At 32.9% G+C, this 19,179-nt stretch overlaps 1 protein-coding gene across 1 annotated transcript; it reads left to right on the forward strand.

The window, feature by feature from the left end:
- The first annotated feature begins 697 nt into the window (after positions 1 to 697).
- LOC149565480 (putative phospholipid hydroperoxide glutathione peroxidase) lies at positions 698 to 3,567 on the forward strand. Its single transcript, XM_089816329.1, has 4 exons — positions 698 to 797; positions 2,892 to 3,034; positions 3,188 to 3,355; positions 3,535 to 3,567. Exons 1-4 carry the CDS (start codon positions 698 to 700, stop codon positions 3,565 to 3,567), a joined length of 444 nt encoding a protein of 147 aa, XP_089672455.1.
- The last annotated feature ends 15,612 nt before the right edge of the window (positions 3,568 to 19,179 follow it).

A 19,179-nucleotide genomic window follows, 5' to 3' on the forward strand; every position in this document is an offset into this window, starting at 1 on the left:
AAAATGAATAGAGTATTATCATTTTTGATCTCTTTATTTTTCTCAATTGCCCAAGATTAGTTAGTCACTATGTTATTCAAATTTTGCTCCATCAGTTATAATAGATAGTTAAATGAATATATAGTTGATTTTGTTGAGCATGATACATAATAAGGTGATAAGTTAATATCATTATGAATTAAAACACCAATCCTATAAAACTACATAGTAAGACTTAAACCTACAAGTAAGTTTTAAAATGCATGTAAAAAAAAAAAATAAGACCTGTAGGAGCACATATATCATTCTGGAAATTGTATGGCAAAAAAAAAAAAGAGTTCATACTATTACAGTCTAATATTATAATAGACCCTCAATGATTTAAAAACAATACTTTATAAAAATCTAATATCCTAGCTTCTAATATCCTTTCCTACCATATAAACTTTATGTCATTAATGTTTCCTCACCTTTATGGACGTCACTTTGGAAGGAGGTTTTAAAAATGTGTTAAAACTTGCAAGTCAAACTTTACTGCCACTTGGTGATGTCACCGTACCTCCACCCTGTCTTGGTTTGCGCTAGCCCTATCTTGTCTTGGCTAGATTGCTTTTGCTATGGTTTGATTTAATCCTTTGTTTTCATTTTTTAAATTTTATTGGCTACCTTGTCCCTTAGAAAGATTTTCCTGCGCATGACTAAGGCTTGGTTAGTGCTCATGAGGATTGGGCAGAGCACTGTCCCAAGGACAGCGCTTGGGAAGCGCTGCCCATGCTTGAAGGGCGATGTTAGCATAGGGGGATGTAGGGTTAGTATAGGTTAGTTTGGATAGGTTAGTGTTTAGTTGAGTTGTTTTATTGGGATTTAATTAGTTTAGTTTAGATTTGGTTAGAATTCATTTCTAGTTTTATGATAGTTAAATCATTTTAAATTTAGTTTAGTATAAGTTATTTTTCTTGCTAGTTACTTTGTATTATTTGCTAATAATTTTTGCAAGTTAGTTGTAAATTAAGTTAGTTTAGTATTAAATTATTTTAAAATATAATATAGTTGGATTTTAAATTAGTTAGTATTTTTATATATAGTTTTTATTTTAGTGATCTTTAAATTTTGGTATTTGATTAATGATTGTATTAGCATTATATTAAAAAGTTTAGTTTTGTTATGAATTAGGTATCTTGATTAATTAATATTAATTTATAGGTTCCATCATCTTTTAAATTAGTGTAACTTTAGTTCTATACTAATATGTTTTTTTTTCACTAGTCTAAATGTATTATCGAGTTAATTTTTAGTAGGTTTTTGATAGTTAATGATTATGTTACAGTAGTCGAAATAATTCTAAGTTAATAAACTTATATATATATATATATGTTATGTTTTAATTCTAGTTGATTGTTTTTCTTAAGTGACTTTTCAATATCAATTAGATTGTCAATTGATAATCGTCTAAGAGAATTGTAATTGAACTTGATCTAGTTTAACTTGATTAAAATTTCTTTCTTATTATGTTAACTTTATGTGAGATAAAAGATGCTATGTAATAAATGATAAATCTATCTTAATTATATTGTTATAGGGGAAATTTAAATCTATTGTGTTAAGATTAGTTGAAATGAAATAAACATCTATATTAGTTTAACGATTCATTCCTTCTCAAGATATGTAATTTATGATGTAATGAAGAGAGTCCTTTCTTGAAATGTGATTTAACCTTATCAAACTTTGAGCACTCTTATAATTTAAATTTTAAAAAAAAAAAAAAAAAATTGTGTATTTTTGCCCTCGTAGTTTGGGCATGACAGGAAGTATTTACAAAAAAAATTCTTTTTTATTTGAATCCTTAAAATGTTGTAATGTATGTTCTTCTCTCAAACATGCATGTAGAAGTGGACTAGTGGAATGAGGTTCAAAGGGTAAGAAGATTGATGAAAGATAGATGAATGAAAAATGTGCCTAGATGTAGTTGGATTGACTATCATAAAAGGGTACATGTTTTTTTTGTGTAGGTGACAGATCATAGCCACAAACATAGGAGATTAATACAAACCTAGACCAATTTTTTTCGGAGATGAAGACAACCAAGTATTTTCCAAAATCAAGACATACTTAATGATATGGAGGAGAAAAAGGAATTATTTCTTTGCCACCATAGTGAGAAATTGACAATTGCATTTGATCTATTAAACACACCCTCTAGAATGACTATTACTATTATTAAGAACCTTTGGGTATGTTCCAATTACCATACTACAACAACAAAATTGATTTCCAAGATTGTTGAAAGATAAATTGTTGTGAGAGATACAAGCTAACTCTATTATTTTAAACAAGGACAATGTTCTTTTGGAGATTATTGTTGATTCTAAATGAAGTAATCTATATAACAAGGCTTCTGCTACAATAAATATACATCTTATCATACCTATAATTATAAAGAAGGGGCAAGGTTTTATTTTTAGTGTCTAGAAAATTGATTTTATTTTAGATCTTCCTAAGCATCTGTTAATGCATGTCTTGTTATTGAATTTGCATGACCATGCATGCACATATTGACTACTGGGAACAAGGTATGGAGTTACATCAATGTCTTATTGGACTAGGATTTTTACAAAATGTTGAAGTTGTGAGTGCTTTGATAGACATGTATACAAAATGTGGATACATTCACAAGGCTAGTGAAATGTTTTGCAAAATGTCCCAAAGAAATGTCATCTCATGGAATGCTATGGTTGTAGAATATGTAGAAAATGGGCTTGTTGAAAAGGCTCTAGAAAATGTTAAGAAAATTCCTTCAATGGATGTACAACCAGACCCCACAACTTTTTCTAGCATCCTCTAGAAAATATTAATTTCTTTTAAGTCGGTTTTCAAACTTTTATTTCTCATCTTTATATTGTGTAATATTATAGAGTTTGTTGGAAATTTTTTTGCAAGATTGGAAATACCGACCTTCCCATGTAATCAGTTCACTAGAGAGGAACCAAGTGATAATGAGAAAATCATAGAAGTGGCATGTACTCATTTTAAAGAAGAATTTCTAGTATTTGATAAGGTGAGTACATCACTCCTATTTTTCTATTTCTTCACTATTTTGTTTAGCTATTTATGTGAATTAAGTGAAACAATCTTGTAAATAAGTAATAACTAGCTTATCTAGTATGCTTATTATATTTTTCAGCATTTATATTGCAGCTATGAAATGTAGGTTGACATCAATGGTGATAATGCAACACCTATTTATAAGTTCTTGAAATTAAAGAAAGATAGCCTTTCGGGTGACAAAATTAAGTGGAACTTCACCAAATCTTTGGTGGACAAAGATGGAAATGTGGTTAATAGATATGCTCCAACTACTTCTCCCCTAAATATTGAAGTACTTGACAATCCCTCTTTTTAAGTTTCATACCTTCTCTATATACTTTCTTTAATGATTTACTATTTATTCTTTCTGGTTGCATGTCTATCAAGATAACAACAAGATCCTATTTTTAAATAAAAAATGTTTGAAGCGTCAATAAGATAATCAATAATAGTTGTACTTTATGTTTGTAGAAACATATCAAGGAGCTCCTAGGAACTGCTTAATTCTTCAGAATAGAAAATGGTATAGAATTTCTACAGTTCCCACATAGTGATAAGGAATAAGATGTTGTGGTAATGAATAAGATATAGAAATCCATTAAGATGTTGTTCTATTATAGAATAGGATTGCAATTGGAAAAGTTAGTTATTTCAAAAAAATTATTGTGACTTTTTGTTGCAGTGCTATGAATCTCATTTGTTTCACATGTCTAAATTATGCCATAACCAAGTACTGTGTTCCAAATCCCACCATATATTTTCTCAACATAAGAGCAATTCAATTTCTTAAGGATCATAGAAAATTTTTCTTAGCTAGTCTTCTTAAAAGGAAAAGAGATGTTTACATGTTTTTCCAATTTTTAACATCAATAACTTGCAAGATCCATTGATTGTTCAAAAAATCATTTACTTTCACTTTTTCTATCGAGCACCATCATGCAAGATGCCCTAGTTTTTTTTTAATGTGAAATTAGCCTTCCAATCTGTGCGACCGAATGTTTACATTCATTGTTTCCTTATGGAAATGATTGTGTTTAGAGAGGTTTGGAGGTTTTTAACTAGCAATTTTCATTTTCCTTGGATCCTTATATTTTAACTATTTGTTCTTAATCTAGTCTTGTTACTATTAATTATACACATCTTCCTCTATCTGCTAGTAAAAGAACCAGAGCTATGTATTGAAGGGTTTGCATCAAGATATGTACCATGAATACTACTACTCTCATCACAAAAGCTTCTCCCAATGACACAAAACCCATCAACCACAGAATCTTGAGTTGTATGAAATGACTAGATCACTGTCTCTTCAACCATACTATGTGCATATCAAGCTCTTCAATTTTAGCTTTGATGATGATGATATACATTAACTGAGCAATAAGATAACATCTATTGTTCAGAGATATTATAACAACTACTTAATTTATAACTCTTATATATATGGGACTCTAAGCTCACCTGCAAGCAAAATTGCTATGGAACTCTAAGCTCAAGTGTCATGTCTTAAGAATCTAGCATCTCTAGAGTTCCTATTTGCAAAAATAATAATTTGAAAAAGCTATTGATAGTAAGTATTAATTATTGTTGTTGTATATGTTGAGTATTTTTCTCCTCTAAAAGTTTGCAAATATTACATTACAATGTTTTTTCTTTGGGTATAACTAGAAAAGACAGAGATTGTGTGATGGAGGAATGACGCATGTGGGAAGCAGAGAGGTGCAAGCTTATGTGCCTAAAGACATTAAAGGTATCTAAAAACATGCTTTTATGAAATAATTTTTATGCATATTTTAAAGGTCTATTTGTTTGGTCTTGTTGCACATTTGATTGAAAATGATTTACTATTATTTTACGCACTGACACTCTTTTCCAAATAATATAGAAGTATCTAGTAGCAGTCCAACATGCCCCCCCCATCTAGGATTTATGTGGGGAGTTTGCATCCAATGTAGTGTGATGAAACCAAATTCAAATTCTGATGATCAAATTGGAGTTTCTCTTAAATATATTCATAAGGTATCCATTTTATGAAAGCTAATTGCATTATTTAATTATTTGTTCAATTTCCTTGAGTTGTGACTCAATTATTAAAAAATAATCTTTTCTTAAATATTTTTACAAACTAATTGTTTGTAGACAATACAACTAGTCATTATAGTAAGTGACTCTATTTTTGCAATGCACGCAAGCTAGTCTCAATTATTGCAAAGACTATGAAATGAAAAAATAATTGGTGGCGACCTACAATGAAACATTACATTATCATTCAAATCTAGCTCTAAAAAGGCAACATTACATTATGGTCAAGGATATGAAGTTTATGGTTATGATGAACCATCTTAGGATCCATTAATATATAGTTCTGGGGCTTATCGTATAATTGGGTTTATCAACAGGTGAAGTGTAGCCATTGCCTACCAGACTTTACTAGTCCATTATTTCGTTTTGTTATAGGGTTTTTTAAGCAATTTATCATAAACATATTATTTAGTTCATTGTTACATTTATGATTGGCACCACTTTCCTATTACTAGGAATAACTTAATTATAGATCATTGATAAAAACTTTCTTTTCATGTGCCTTTTTTTTTTTTATCAAATTCCTATTTTTATGTTATTTGTAGACTAAGGTTCAATAAATGTCAACATCAAGTGTAATGAACACTTGTAGCACCCACTTGAGCATAAGGAAGATGAAATATTTGATTCTTTGGCACCTCCACATGTTAAAAAGTGAGAATTTCAATTGATTGTGTTTCGTAGTTTTTAATAGATGTGATTTTTTAATAAGGTTTAATGTTTTTATTTAATGCAAAGGTCTATTTTCTTGACATAAATTGCATAATCATTTGTATCTTTTTTTGAGAAGTTAGCACAAGAAACAATACATGTGTGTGGTCAAAGTGCTCCAAATTATATTTTATAAGAGTCTATCACTACAATAATTTAGAGAAGTGTAATTGACATGAAATATAATTTTAAAATGCTTGAATAGAAGAATTTAAAATTGTTGAATTGTTATTGATAAAGATTTAGACTATTGTTTTTCATAATAACTAAAATTTGTGTTCTTTGAGAATAGTATATCATGTTATAGTGACCATGATCATGGTAGATTTAATGTTGGAAAGATAACTTTGTCAATTTTTTGCATTATTTTTTAAAGGGTACTAGCTCAATTGAAGAGCAATTGCTTTATAAGTAGGAGGATGGTGGTTCAATTTTATCGTTCCTTAATATGACTAAATTAATGATTAAATAAGCTACCAAATGTACTCCCATATATACTACCAAATGAAGTAACAAATATACTACTAAATATAATACCACATATACTACCCAAAAAACTACCAAATATACTACCCAAATAAACTACCAAATAAACCACCGAAATTACCAAATAAACTACCATATAAACTACCAAGTAACAATAATAAATGATGAAATCAATGATTAAAATAGTTTAGTCATAAATTTGGTGGGAGATAAATATATGGCAATAAACTACCATGGTCACGAGATCAAAAATTAGTCACATATCTATAATTTTTAGTAGTTTATTTAGTAATATATTGTTATTTTTCTACTAGTGCAACAAGATGAACTTCCCCAAAAAATTATTTTTAAAGCCTTAGAGAAAAATAGAGATCAATACTTTCAATACATGACTTCTTCGAGATGGAAACTCTCTCATGAATATGATGTTCAAAGGATTATCTAGAAAAGAGAGCCAACTAAAGTTGAGGTCCTAAAAAAATAAATGCAAGAGCTAAGAGGTCAACTTGCCCAACTACAAATGGAAAAAGAGAAATCCAAAACGTCCTTTGTGGAAACCATGTGTGCTCTCTCATTCGATGGAAGTCTATAAATGGTGTCATTTCCTCAGGGTATAGAGGTTCCCAAGTATGAAAAATATGATGGAAATGGTGACCCACATGACCATGTATGTTACTTCTATGCTCTTAGCATAGAGTTTAGGCATGAGGACACATACCTCATGAGAGTATTTCCTAGAAGTTTAAGGGGACAAACCATGGAATGGTTTACCAATCCATCACCCCCTCTTAAAACATTTGACAAACTTGCACAGTGGTTCATACAACATTCAACACCCTATGACTATCTTTGATCTTTGCAACATAAAACAAAGACAAGGAGAATCATTGGCCACATACCTACAATGATGGAGATCACTACATTCTAGGTATCCTCAAAAAATTCCTTAGATCAAGAAGATTGACATCTTTGTCCCAAATTATATTATGATCTAAGGAAGAAACTATTTATTTCCTTCAATGACATGATTGAAAGTTCCTATCATATTGAAGATGTTGTTGTCAAAAAGGGTGACATTATTCTCAATAAGGAGAAAAATGACAATGGAAACGGGAATGATAATAGTAATCCTTGGAAAAAAAACAAGTATGTGGTTAATGATGGAGTTGTAGATTCTCCTAAGACTAAGGATTCGGTCTTTCATTTATCGAATGCTATATATGTTACTAAGCAACAAGAAACCACAAAGACACAATCCTTTAACAAGGCTAAGAAACCCCCTACACCAAGACACACTTACACACCAATGGTTGACTCATATGAAGTGGCATTGAAATTTTTTCTTTCTCATAAGCTTACCACACTATCCAACAATTCTTGACCTTATGATCCACCTATAAAACCTAATTGGTGGAGAGATGACCAATTTTGCAATTATCATAGGAATAAAGGTCATAATATTGATAATTACTACAAACTCAAGGATGTCATTCAAGATCTTATTGAAGAAGGAAAATTTGTCACTGATGCCTTAGTTAAAAATTCTAACCATAAGGTTTCTAAGCAATCATTGCCTAAATACAAAAAAGAAGAGACGTCTAAAGCCAATAAAAAGGGTAATGATGACAAGATTAGCTATGCATACACCAACATAGATAACATTATAAATATGTTGGAACCTATTGGGAATGTCTACATGATGAGTCCCAAATTTGGTGAGGAACCTAATTATGACATTGATGATGAAAAGCATAAAATGGTCTTGAGAATGTGCAATCTCTATCAAAATTTCAATAACACTAGATCTAGCATGTTCTTAGGATGGAAAATTCTTCTTCTTCTCATAGTGAGACCTTAAATGTTGTCACTAGGGGCAATCTAAGGTTGTCTTTAAAGTGGCCAATGATTGCAAACATTCCTCATCTTCTAAACAAGTGGCTCCATCTGCTATATCTAGCTATGACCTTGTGAGTGAATTACAATGGACTCCCATGCAAATCTCCATCTTTGATTTGTTAAAGTTTTCTCCTTGTACAAAGAGATCCTAGAGAAATCTCTATAGACTGCTTATGTTCCTACAAATACTAATGCTAAGAAATTACAAGCTATGGTAAACCATATTTCCTCACCTCACTCTCTCACATTTTCTAAAGCGGATGAGAAAGCCTTGACTCACCCATACAACCTTGTTCTTCACATCAAAGTTCAAATCTATTGCACTGGAGTCCAACAAGTACTAATAGATAATGGTATAGGGTTCTGTTAGTGTAATTCAATGATTGGGAATGTTTGAATTTGCAATTGATCCTAGATGGAAGATAACCATAAAGACATATGATGAAGTTGAAAGATCCTCGAAGGGTCTAATTGTGCTTCCTATCTCTGTGGTCTAGTAGAGAAAGATGTGGTCTTACAAGTATTAGGCATCCCACTTTCTTATAATATTTTTTTGGGTAGGTCATGTATCCATAAAATGGAAGTTGTACCATCAACATATCAAGTTTCCATTCAATGATGTAGAGATTGTGATCCCAAGTGACAATCCCATGTTTATCAATATGCTTATTGTTGTTGAATAGCTAGTGCCTCATAAACTACCTTCTAATGACATTAGATCATCATTAACATAATGTTTTAAAAATATAAGAATGATGAGTATTGGCATGGGGGAGTATACCTTAGACTTCATTGCAACATGGAAAACTATGGAAAGCTGTCTAAGACAATGAAACGCACTTCATCAACTATGAATATCTTTGGCACTTTTGTTCAATCCTCTATTCTTAAAGAAGATGAAAAATATGATCACACCATTAGATGCTAGATCTACAGAGAGGAGGAAGATAAGGATGAAGTTATATTAGCTAACCCTATTTCTCCTAAAAGACATGGAAAAGGTTACCAATTTCTTAGAAAAATGGGTTATCATGGTTAAGGACCTTGAGCCCATAAGTCACACCAAGGGACAAAAAAGAAAAGATACTATAGGTTTAGGGTATGGTATTAATAATGATTTTCCATGGTTTTAAAGAGAAGTCCCTACAACTAGTGAATCTGAAGATGACATTAACCCACTACTATCACTCTTACACATGGAGAGGATTTTTCCCCTTCCACCTCCTTTCTTTGGGGAGAAGACGAGTTGCTCTATGATAAAATTGTTGAAATGTCTACATCTAGGCAACCCAATTTTGATGAGTTATATGTTGAGAATCCTAATGCAAAAAGAATCAGGAGAAATATTGCTCGACTTGTGGCCTGAGATCAAAGCACTAATTCTCAAGAATATGAGTGGGAATCCCTTTTGGATGTCACTTGTGTATTAGGTGCATATGTGATACACACCTATGTTACCCAACATAATGTAGTTAATGAGTTTCATGTAGAGTCCAACGAGTTGTATTTACAATTCACCTTAGTGGATCACACTGATTCCTCTAGGACTTATCTTGATTTGGATTCCTTTGGAGCCTTCTCAATAGGCTTGGCCTCTCTCATCACTAGAGATAATTCCTCTCACATCAATAATCTCAAAGCTTCTACCTCACTTTCACTTATGCATCCTAACCTCATAGACTAGTCTATTCAAAATCAAAGACCTAAACTACCCTTGTTTCAAAATGATTATGAGATCGCATGCTACCTAAATTCCATCAAAACCATGGTATCTTCCACCAATGAATCGATAGTTGACCAAGACAAACATCAAGTACCTCAGTCAAAAATTGAAAAGAAAAATAAAAAATAAGAGTTCAAATGGTGAAAACCACTTTGTGGAGTTGTCTGAACTAAAAAAAGAGTAAAAATAAAGATGTATGAAAAGGTGAAAACCTCTTCGAGGTCCCTGAGGATGAGGTATAAGGTAGTCTTCCAAGCTATTTTTAGGATAGATAATTGGTTTTGATAGAATTGACATAGCCTATCAACTTGGGTATTGAAGAATCTCCTAGAATTATACATGTGGCTTAGTATACATTTTCCTATTGCTAGGTTTTCACTAAGATGATCATTTTTTCAAGAAATTTTCTAATTTTTAGGATTTTTTTAACATCATATATGGATTTTTTGGAATTTTTTAGGATCATAGAATATGTACAAGAAATTGAGTGGTGAGAGCCTTAAGCATAGAACTTATTCAAATGGAGAATATTGATAGGCTTAGGAAGTTGTTCTCCCTCAAGTGTAGAAAGATGATAGGCACCAGATCCAAATGCAATAGTGATAATGTAGAGACCCAACCAATTAGGCTCAAACTTACCTGTCTAGTCTTTGTTTAGTTGATTCTTTGGGTTTTCTTTAAAATATATATCACCTACTTGGAATTCATGAGGATGAAATTCTTGTTGTAATTGGTAGACATCTTCTAGTAAGCTTGTATGGAACCAAAAGAAGCCTTTTGATGTTCATCTAGAGTCTCAAGCTAGTGAATCTTCATAGCCCTATAGTCCTTATTAGTAATCAATCCATGCAAAGAGACTCATAAAGAGGGAATCTCAACTTCTAATGGGAGGAAAATCTTAGGATCATAAACTAGTGTAAAGGGTGTAACCCTAGTGGGAGTGCATATAGTGGTTTTATAGGCCCAGAGTGCATGATTAATTTTTAGGTGTCAATCCCTTCCTAACTTGTGAACCATCCTATGTAGAATTTTAAAAAATATTTTATTTGAGGCCACATCTTGGCCATTCCCTTGGGGGTAGTAGATGGTGGACCAATGTTTCTTGATCTAAAACTTCTTGCAATGTTGCATAAGGTCCTTGTTCTGAAATTTCCCTCATTGTCAATGACTATGGAGGAGGGAATTCCATAGAGACAAATAATGTGATTTACTATAAAGAAGGTAACATATTTTCCTATAGGAGTAGAGAGTGGAACAACTTTGAGCCACTTAGTGAAATATTTAGTATCTATGATAATAAAATTGTGTTCACTAGATAAACATGGATGAATCTTATCGACCAATTCAAAGGCCCATTGCTGAAAAGGCTAGTGTGTAATAGAATGGATGAGTTCACGTCTAGGAGCATGAATCAAGATGTTGTATAGTTGAAACTTCTGACAAGATTTAGCATATTGGAGAACAACAATTTGCATAGTTAGCCAATAGTATCCCGCCCTAAGCAATTTTGAGCAAGTGCAAGGCCATTAGAATGTGACCCACAAATACCATCGTAAACTTTTTCTAACACCTTTTCAAACTCAACTATCTCTAGACACATAAGAAGTGTTTCATCTAAGATTTTTCTACATAGAACATCAAAGATGAGGGTGTAATGGGAGGTGTTACGAGTAACCTGACATATTTTATTGCATGTAAGGTTCTCAGGAATGAATTGGTGTCATAGATAGGATAAAATGGTGGACTAACAGGAATAATCATGACCAAAAATGGTGCCAATGACTTGATCATCAGAGGAATTATAAGTGGGATGACCAAGTTCTTCCACTAGGAACTAAAATTGAGACTCATGCTCTTGTAATTATGGTATAGATGCCAAAGTTTCCATAGCATTTGCAACCTTGTTCTCTATGCTAGGAATTTCTTGGAAGGTAACAAAATGTGAAATAATTCCTTAAGGCATCAAGAAATCTCTTGTAGGGTATTATCTTGTGATCCTTAGTTTGAAAATAACTATCATCTTTATTGATGATAAGTTCGAAGTCTCCATAGATATGTAGCTTTGTTATTCTCCATTCAAGGGCTAGCTTAATTCCATTAGTGAGAGCTTCATATTTAGCTATATTGTTGGTGCATGGGAATAGTATATTGTCAAACTTTGGAATAGTATAGCCATAATGTATAACAAACAAAATTCTAGCATCAACTCCATTTTGAGTGTATGACCCATCAAAGAACATCTTCCAGGTCCTTTTTGTAACATAAATGATAGATGCACTAGGGTAGTCAATCTACATAGGAATGTTATCTGTGATTGGGAACTCAACAAGTTGATCAGTGATAGCCTATCCTTTTATAGCCTTATGATCAATGTATTGAATGTCAAATTCTAAAAGAATCATCGTTCATTTTTCTAGTCTACTCGTAAGTGCAACCTTACTCAACATATAATTCAAAGGATCAATTTTAGCAACAAGATGCATGGTATGTGCGAGCATGTAGTGGCAAAGTTTTTGTGATGAAAACACTACAATGGGACAAACTTTCTTAATATTTTTTTAATTGATCTCATAGGCAACCAATGTACAAATGATGTAATTTATATCTCTTTTTTTCTCATTCTCATCATGTTGTGCTAATAAAGCTCCTAGAGAATTTGCAGTAGCTAAGAATCAAAGGCTTCCCTTGAATTGCAGGTAAGAGGATAGGTGGCTTTGATGGATATTCTTTGATTTGGGCCAAGCTTTTCTCACATTCCTCATTCCATATGCATGTAGACCCTTTATGCATATTTTTGTTGAATGACTATGATCTATGAGCTAGTTGGGATATGAAACTCCTAATGGACTAAAGGCATCCTTGTAGACTCCTTAGTTGACTAATGTTTTTAGGAGGTGGCATTTCTATAATAACTTGCAACTTTTATGGATCAACCTCTATGTATTTAGCTAATATTATGTACCCTAATAGTTTTCCAAATGTGACACTGAAAGCACACTTTTTGGGATTAATCCTTTAGGTTGAAACCATTCCATGTGATCTAGTATCAAATTTAGGTCAAATAGGTGAGTGCTTCATTTTTTAGACTTTGTGAGGGTATCATCAACATAATCTTCCATGTTTTTATGCATCATGTCATGAAATATTGTGGTCATGGCTCTTTACTATGTAGAACCTATATTTTTGAGCTCAAAAGGGATGACATTCCAACAAAATGTGTCCCATGCACAAGTTAAAGTTGTTGTCTCTTGATCTTTGGGAGCTATCTTAATTTGATTGTACCATGATATGGCATCCATTAGGGAATAAATTTCATAGCCCACAGTCATATCTACCACCATATCTTTGGTAGTGGAAAATCATTTTTTGGGCATGCTTTGTTTAAATCCCTAGAATTTGTGCAGGCACAAACATACTTGTCATGTTTAGAACTGAGCAGTATATTTGATATCCATATGCTTAGTCAATAACCCTGATGAACTTAGCATTTTTTCTAGCTTCACTTTGACTAAAAAGACAACATGATTATGCATATTTCTCAATTTTTGCTTAATGGGTTCAACACTAGGAGAAATAGAAAGGTGATGCATAATGATTTTTGTATCTAGACTAGGCATATCAACATAGATCCATACAAAGCTAATCTTTTTTCCCTTAAAGAACTATGTGTATTGTTCTTTCAATTCTACTAATAAAGACTAAGCCACATGTATAATTTTGGAAGATTCTTTAGTACCCAAGTTGATAGGCTATGTTGATTCTAACAAAATTGATTATCTATCCTAAAAATAGCTTGGAAAACTACCCTATACCTCATCCTCAAGAACCTCAAAGAGGTTTTCACCTTTGCATACATCTTTATTTTTACTCTTTTTTGGTTTAGACACCTCCATGAAGTGACTTTCACCATTTGAACTCTTAATTTTCATTTTTCTTTTCAATTTTTGACTGAGGTACTGGATGTTTATTTTGGTCATGTTAATTGTCAATTCATTGGTGGATGATACCATGTGTTTGATGGCATTTAGGTAGCATGTGATCTCATAATAATTTTGAAACAAGGGTAGCTTAAGTCTTTGATTTTGAAAAGAATAGTCTATGAGATCAGGGTGTATAAGCAAAAGTGAGGTAGAAGATTTGAGATTATTAATGGAAGAGGAATCATCTCTAGTGATGAGAGAGGTCAAGCCTATAGAGAAGGCTCCAAAGGAATCCAAACCAAGATAAGTCCTAGAGGAATCAGTGTGATCCACTAAGGCAAGTTACAAATACAACTTGTTCAACTCTACATGAGACTCATTAACTACATTAGGTTGGGTAACATAGCCATGTATCAAATCTACACCTAATACATAAGTGACATCAAAAAGGGATTCTCACTCATATTCTTGAGAATCAATGCTTTGATCTTGGCCCACAAGTTGAGCAATATTTCTCCTTATTCTTTCTACATTAGGATTCTCAATATCTAACTCATAAAAATTGGCCTACCTAGATGTAGATGCTTCAAAAAAATTATCATGAAGCAACACATCTTCTCCCCAAAGAAGGGAGCTAGAAGGGGAAAAATCCTCTCCATGTGTAAAAGTGATAGTAGTGGGTTGAATGTCATCTTCAGATTCACTAGTTGTAGGGACTTCTCTTTAAAACCATGGCAAATCATCATCAACACCATACCCTAAACATATAGTATCTTTTATTTCTTGTCCCTTGGTGTGACTTGTGGGCTCTACAATAGTGTTCTTGTTATCATTCAAAGGTCCTAAATCATGATAATCTAGCCTCTACTCTGGAATCCACCAGTTGTTGATCCTTGATTGTAATAGCCATCTTCAACTACTGCATCTCCACCTCTAGGGTATTGATTTGGGCATCTTGAGGATCCTCTGCCTTCCCACCTATAGGTTGCTCTATCCTTTTCTCTGCTCTCTATACCCATAGCTGCTTGATCAGTCTCTTCTCCTCCTCCTCCCTCTCCTCCTCCTCTTCCTCCTCCATCTCCACTTGACTACGTGCTTGAGTTTGACTACTCAATACACCCCAAACATTGCTACCTAATCTATCCCTCCTATGGATCCCTCCATGACTGGCATCCCTTAGTAATGCATCAAGAATAGTAAATTGAGGTAATGGGTATCTATGTCTCTCCTAGACATAAGAAGGATCTACTCTAGCATCTCCAACATATGAGAGGTAATCCCACCTCTCCTACTTTAGTCATGTTGTCTCCTCTATTACTATCATATAATCCAACATTAGTAGCCATCTGAGGCTCTCCTCTCCTTTGAACCTGGCATAGATGGTAGTTTTAGTAGACACCACCTATCATCGACCAAATTATCTCCATATTCAACTAAGAAAAAACCTTTACATGATCTCTAAATGTTGACCTAGTAGTGGCTTGCTACAAAACATATAGCCATGCTCATCTATGGCCTCTTGCCAAACTTCACATCCTCTGTAAGGCCTCCACTTAAAGGTTGAAAACTCATCAAAAATCCATCGATAATATGTGATATATCCACTATGTGGTTGTGCTATGAAGCTTGAGAAACTATAAATATACAAATATCTCATCTCCTAGGGTTGCACTCTTAGTTGGATCAATACAATGTGATCTCATGCCCATATTTCAGCTAACATGACCCCACACACTCATGTCCTCCCATCATAGTAAGCTATCCCATGTAGCTTGTGGTACATGTCTGCAAGGATGGTTGGCCCCAACGTCATTTGTCTTAGTTTCCCTACCAAGTCCATCACCAATCTCACCCATCCCAATGTGAATCCCCTCTAGCTTTTTTTAGTCACCAAGGCTTGTGCCACCAAAGAGCATACCATGTAGGCCACCAAATACCACTCCTTGTACTTATCCACAAGCCTATCCAAACTTAGGGGCAAGGCCATAATAATGGTTCCCACTTTTCATCACAAAGAAATCAGATGAAAAGTGGGAAAACTTTCTTCTAGGGGCTTCATTTGAAGCCCCCCTAGGGTTCCATTCAAAGTCGTGGCCCTAGGGGCTTTGTTTGAATCCTTAGGATTCTTTCAGAGCCCCTTATGCCAACCGCCAAAAGGGATTTTGAGTGAAGCCTTAGGGCCAATATGTGGCCAAAAAGTGGGCTAGGGGGCTTTATTTTAACCCCCTCTATGGCCAACCAAATTACCCCCTAGGGGGCTTCAAATGTAGCCCCTTCATTTAAAGTCTCTCCAAGGGCTTCATTTGAATCCCCCTTCATTCGAAGGTCCCAAAATTGGAATTTTTACAAACTTACTAAAATTTATGTCAAATGTTTCCCATTTGGGGGCTTAAACAAGGGCTAAACAAGTCCATATTCTAAAACTAAATATAGAAAATAGGTGTACTCTAAATCAGCTTTCCAATGACTATATTTTTAGCATATATTGTGTTTATTATGATGTTTAATTTTTAGTTTTATTAAATATAGGTTGTTTGGCCATTTCACAAATATTGACTTGAAGCTTCAAGGGAATTAAAAAATGAGAAAATAATAATAATAATAATAATATTCCAAAATATTTCCATCAAAGGTGTGTGTGTTACCTTTCTAGAAAATAAAGAAAATTTTCATTTTGATAAATATAAATCAAATTATATTGATAAAAAACAACCTATGTCTAAATTATCATTAGCATCACTTTGCCACTAAATAAAATCTATAAATTTTAATGAAATTGAATGAAACCAACTAAACTTGCTAGATATTGATGTTACTATTCTATCCTTGAAAGCATTTTTTTCATTATCATTTTTTGTTAAAAATTTATCTTGATCAAACAACCCATCGCTCTTTGAAAATGCTAGTTTTTATATAAACCACTTCTCACTAGTATATTTGAGCCCTTTTTCTAAGGGCTAGCTAGCATAATTCTGACAAACAACCATTGGGCAAGTGACACTACCTATCATCACACTTTTAGCATTGAAAGTACTGACGAGAAGAGAATCTATCATAATTGCGATCTCAAATGTCTTTAGAATTTGTAGGGGAAAAGGACCTACAATTTAGTAAGAGAAATGGCCAAGATGTCATCAAAACTTATTGTGGTGTTGCAATTACAATGTCCCTGTGATGATATTATTATGCAACCAATGATTATTTGTCAAAGATTTATGATAGATAACCGTCAGTTGCCATCAAAAACCTTCACCGTACCCAATGCTTTTACATCAGTCATTCTATGGTGATCATCAAAATTATGATGGAATGTTGTATTATTTTTTTTAAATTATTGTCATGCATGGAGTGAGACATGCATGTTGGTTCTAATTAATTAATTTCATGGATATTGATTCTAATTAAAAGAAAACCATGGCATACCATTCTTCATTCTATGAAGGTTCTAACTACATCCCTTCATGTTATCTTTATTAGAATAATCTTGACATTATTTTTTCCTCAAAACAACACTATGTTAGCATATTCTTGTTATAGGGCAACAAGCTCAAAATGATTACCACCCACCCACCTCTACAGAAGCATCCTGGTAGCATGAGTTTTCATGTAAACAACTTACAAATGAGATGGGATACATTGGAAGCCAACATGAAACTATAATGCAACAACACCTCACCCTTTGTGATCACATTCAAAATCAGGAGTTACATCATAAGAAACATTTGGTGGAGAAAGACAAGTAGTAAGAGGATAACCTTGCAAAGGAGTTGGTAGAAGAGAAGAAGGTTCATGAGAATGAGCTTGAAGAGTATAAAGTGGTAATAAGAACTATTTTTTCTAGAGGGTAAATGTGCTAGGAGATTTTTCAAAAGATGAACAACTCATGAGGAATTCCATGACAAAGAGCTACATGACCATAAAGATAAAATAGATCTCTTAACCATTGAAGTCATGAAGTATAGAGATGTTGATCAAATGCAACTTGAAAAAGTTTTCTAGAAGGAAAGGAACAAAGTTGTTTAACATGAAGCCATAGTGGAGTTATCAAATCAACTTCATAGTTTGGTTGAGTAGAGTAGTGAAATGAAAGTTGATTTACTTGAGGAACTATCTTGTTTTGTTAAAGAGGACAACATATGTGGATTATCCCTAATATCAACTTCTAAACAAAAAAAAGAAGGATGTGAGCTTGAACAAGTCCTATGTTTTTCAGAATTTGGAGGATAAAAAGATTATTCAGTATGAATTAAATACAAGTCCATGCCCTTTTCTTCAAGATGTACCTATATGTGCTCATGAAGACAACCATTTTGTTAAAATATACCCATTATGAAAAAGAATAAAGAGGATTCGGTGGGATATTAGTTCTGAGATGATCCTGACTCATAATTTGACATAAGACCATCATCTAAGAGCATTAAAATTTGTGAGCAGCCTAATAAAATAACAAATCCATTTGAAATAGTAGTATTTGATCAACAAATAGGTCTTGCAGCAAATGATTAGAAATATGGAGCAACAATTTATAAGGCACATAGTGGAAATAAACTAGAGAAATGCAAACACACACTCAAGATAAGGTGCTAAGATTGGAACGATTAGAAAGCAAAGAAATCAATAAGCACAAGCTTTCAAGTCATCTTTGTTGATTTTTTTTTTTTCATTTGGTAGTTTGATATGTGTGATCACTATTTTTCTTAAAGAATGCTTAATGTAGCTTTGTGAGTATGCAAAATGATTATAATGATGATCTAGATATGAGATGCAAAATGGTGAATCTAACATGGGTGAGATAATAGCTAGAATTATGATAAAGTGGTAGATAATGGATGCAAAGAATAAAGTGTGGATTTGATGGTGGTGTGAGTGTGGAGTCAATTCTGCACTATAAGTTTACTATGCACGAAAGCAGATGACAATTTTAAAGATAAAATGACCTTACAAATTTTCTTAAAATAGAATTGCATGGTTTGTGTAGGAAAATGAGGGCATTAAATAGGAAATATAGGAAATGTAAGGGGTCTCCAAAATGAAACACTTGTCTTCCTTGATGACAATTGTAAATGCAAAGAGTGACCCCTATACCATTGTCTTGATGCTATAGACAGAATCATAATTCAATTAATGTTTGTTCAAACATCCTAAAGAAAAGGACTAATAATAACAACCCCTAAGAATAGATAGTTTTAAGTAAAAATACATTATCATAGAAAACCTAAGGCATGAAATATAATGATAATAGTAAATACTTGTACACCAATATTGACAGTTGGTTACAAAGCAATATTCATGTAATTAGTA

This window comes from Cupressus sempervirens, chromosome 3 (assembly GCF_028749045.1).
Source record: "Cupressus sempervirens isolate cs-2001-9-10 chromosome 3, ASM2874904v1, whole genome shotgun sequence".
Classification (NCBI taxonomy): domain Eukaryota; kingdom Viridiplantae; phylum Streptophyta; class Pinopsida; order Cupressales; family Cupressaceae; genus Cupressus; species Cupressus sempervirens.